Source organism: Tribolium madens, unplaced genomic scaffold (genome assembly GCF_015345945.1).
Source record: "Tribolium madens isolate multiple individuals breed KSU strain unplaced genomic scaffold, Tmad_KSU_1.1 Scaffold_91;HRSCAF=231;Tcas5.2_LG7, whole genome shotgun sequence".
Taxonomy (NCBI): domain Eukaryota; kingdom Metazoa; phylum Arthropoda; class Insecta; order Coleoptera; family Tenebrionidae; genus Tribolium; species Tribolium madens.
This window is the reverse complement of record NW_025401063.1, coordinates 4,044,226-4,046,978: the sequence shown is the minus strand read 5'-3', so window position 1 is coordinate 4,046,978 and position 2,753 is coordinate 4,044,226. Positions and strand designations below refer to the sequence as shown.

The 2,753-nt window shown below is 33.7% G+C and overlaps 1 protein-coding gene across 2 annotated transcripts in view; it reads right to left on the bottom strand.

The window, feature by feature from the left end:
• LOC123011092 (protein arginine N-methyltransferase 6) overlaps positions 1–2,753 on the bottom strand; it is a 69,838-nt gene that overhangs the window by 45,317 nt on the left and 21,768 nt on the right. For both annotated transcript variants that reach the window (XM_044408379.1, XM_044408378.1), the window contains 2 exons: positions 1,708–1,895; positions 801–1,659 (listed from right to left, as the gene is read on the bottom strand). In XM_044408379.1, the coding sequence (XP_044264314.1) occupies positions 1,095–1,659; positions 1,708–1,895 (753 nt within the window). In that variant the 3' untranslated portion in view covers positions 801–1,094. The remainder of the gene's footprint in view (positions 1–800; positions 1,660–1,707; positions 1,896–2,753) is intronic.

Sequence of the window (2,753 nt, the reverse complement as noted above, 5' to 3'; positions counted from 1 at the left end):
TTTTTTTTCAAATCACTTTGCAATGAAACACAAAAATTAAGTAAAAAACATAATTTATTTATGTTTAGTTCTGATGATTTTAAAGGTTTAGAAATAYCTAATATAACGCTGGAAAAACTTTACAAATATTTTACAAAAAAAAACTGAATACTTTCAAACTTATTGAAATTGATACTTTTTTAGTGAAAAATTAAATTAAAATTATTAATTTTTCAWAATGTTTCTGTTTTGCAAATCACTAATCCAATGTTGAAAAAACTAAACATTTTAAAGTAAAAAACGCAAGAAACAACTTAATGAACCTGCTTACATTTTTAATTTTTTTTGTATTGAAATAGAAATGTTTGAAAAATGTCTAATTCGACACTGAAGAAAATAAACATTTTAGATTGATAAGAGGATAATGATTTTAATAAAACGAACGCTGGAAATATAGATTTTACAACGAAACTTTCTAATTAGATGCAAAATACCTATAATAGGCAAAATTATAGTGTTGTTTTATCAAATATATTGTATGCAGATTTCAAATAATCATCGTTTCAAGTGATACGGCGCCAATAAAACTTGAATACATTGATTTTCAATTAGTTTTCGCAATTTAAAACCAATTTTATAGTTATTGCGACGGAAAAAGTCAAATGAATAATAAATTTCTTCTTTCCTCGGCGTTAATTCTACTTTATTTTTATCACTAATCTAAATCCGATTCACACTTTACTTTTACGTAACTTTGAAGTAAATCAAAACAGTTATCATTTCAAGCACTAGATTAGGAAAATGACGCCAATCCGACCCACCTGAAAACGTTTTAGAGCCCAAATGACTTGTCAAAACCGCCATCAACCGTCAGCCGGTCCTTCACTCGTCATTATTACCATTAATTTCCGACGTTTCATAATCAAAAACAAGCGCATTGGAAATTCCTCAGCACGGCACGATTCTCATCTTCTAGTGGTTAATTTAGCAGCAGCGGGGAGTTAAAGGAGCAGTCGCCCCGGCCCGCCTCGGGCTCAACCACCTGTCTTGATGATGTCTTCATTACATTGTGCCGAAGGCGCAACAAAATACCACACAAAATAATTTTTAAACATTTATTTGGGGAGACTTTCCATTTCGTATTTTTCTAACATTGCCCGAACTAGAATGCATTTGGTCATGTGGCAAGTGCAATATTCCGGATGGTCTACTTCTGCAGGGTCAAGCATGCCCAGCTCAATGTTGTACCTTCTAGGATTTTCAGTGGTTCGAGCCAAGGATAATTCGTAGGCAATTGGTGATTTTTCCTCGACTTCGATTTCAGTCGGGAGGACGATTGTGGTTTGCTTCCAGTGGGTTTCAGGATCTTCAGGGGACGTGGAAAGAGTCACAGGTTCGGTGGCAAAAGACGGAAAAGTGCAAGTGAACCACAGGCAAATCCCTTGGTACTTCCCCGGCTTGGTGGCCACAGCCACGTGTTGAACCTTACAACCACTGATTTCTTCTAGAGTCACTTCGCGTAAATCTATCCAAAGTACCACTTCTGAATCTGCTAGAATGTCTTCTGGAGCAACTGAAACAGTGCTTGGTTTGTGTGACGCTTCAGAGCGGAGTTTTTCGCTGAAACTTTTCATGGAGACGCCGTCGACGTCGCTCCAGAAGTCGTACATAGAGGGGACGCTACGAATGTTATGTTTTTTTATTTTTTAAGGGGAAAAAAGCACTAACCGGCATGGGGCTGAATAAATTGTTGCTGATTCGGGGAATATTAAGCCCCCAGGTTTGAGAAATTTGTCTCGGGCGAAAATTACAGAGTCTAACATGCCTTCGTGAAGAAGGTAAAAACCCATCCATTCGGATACGATTATGTCCACCTTTTCCGGCAAGATGGTGTCCTCGATTCTGGAATTAATCACCTAAAAGTGGCGCAAAATTGGAACAAGAAAAATCTTAGTCAATAAAAACTAAAAAAAAATATAGGTCTTACTAATAAAAACCGCAAGAGAGAATATATGTGATGCAATTTTTTAGAAAATTTGCGTCTTTGTGAAAATCCGTTTCAAAAATTGCCAATTCATTGAGTCCAAAATCTACATTTGCGTCAAACGTAAAGTGACTCAGAAATTTTTATCTAATGTATCATTCATTTGATTTTTTATCATACGACCGATAATTATTAATCTTAAACCTCAAATTATTCTAAATCAATGTATTTCTACAAAACATATGCTTAAATCGCAGTATTTCAGCTATTTCAAATCCAAGTTTGCTCGATTTTTTACCTAAATCAATGTATTTTAAGAAAATATATACTTAGATCGCAATTTTCTGCCAAAATAAAGCGATTAAAGCTACTTCTAATAAATTTTTGCTCGATTCTAAACTAGAAATCGTGGTAAAACAATGTCTTTTTAGAAAATAATCGACGTTTTCGGCCAAAATAAAACAATTTGAACAATTTCCAACCAATTGTAAGCCTGAAGCCGTTGAAAATCAATGTATTTTAACGAAACAAATGTTTAAAGCACAATTGTCTGCAAAAAATATAGCGATTTGAGCTACTCCTGATAAACGAGATTAATCATTAGTCAACAAAAAGCGATTTTATGCATAATTAGTTTTAAACAAAATTTTAAACATACAGAAAGCGATTTTATGCAAAAAGCGATTTTATGCATGATTATTTTTAAACAAAAGTTTTAACATTCAGAAAGCGATTTTATGCAAAAAGCGATTTTAAGCATGATTATTTTTGAACAAAATTTTTAATATTC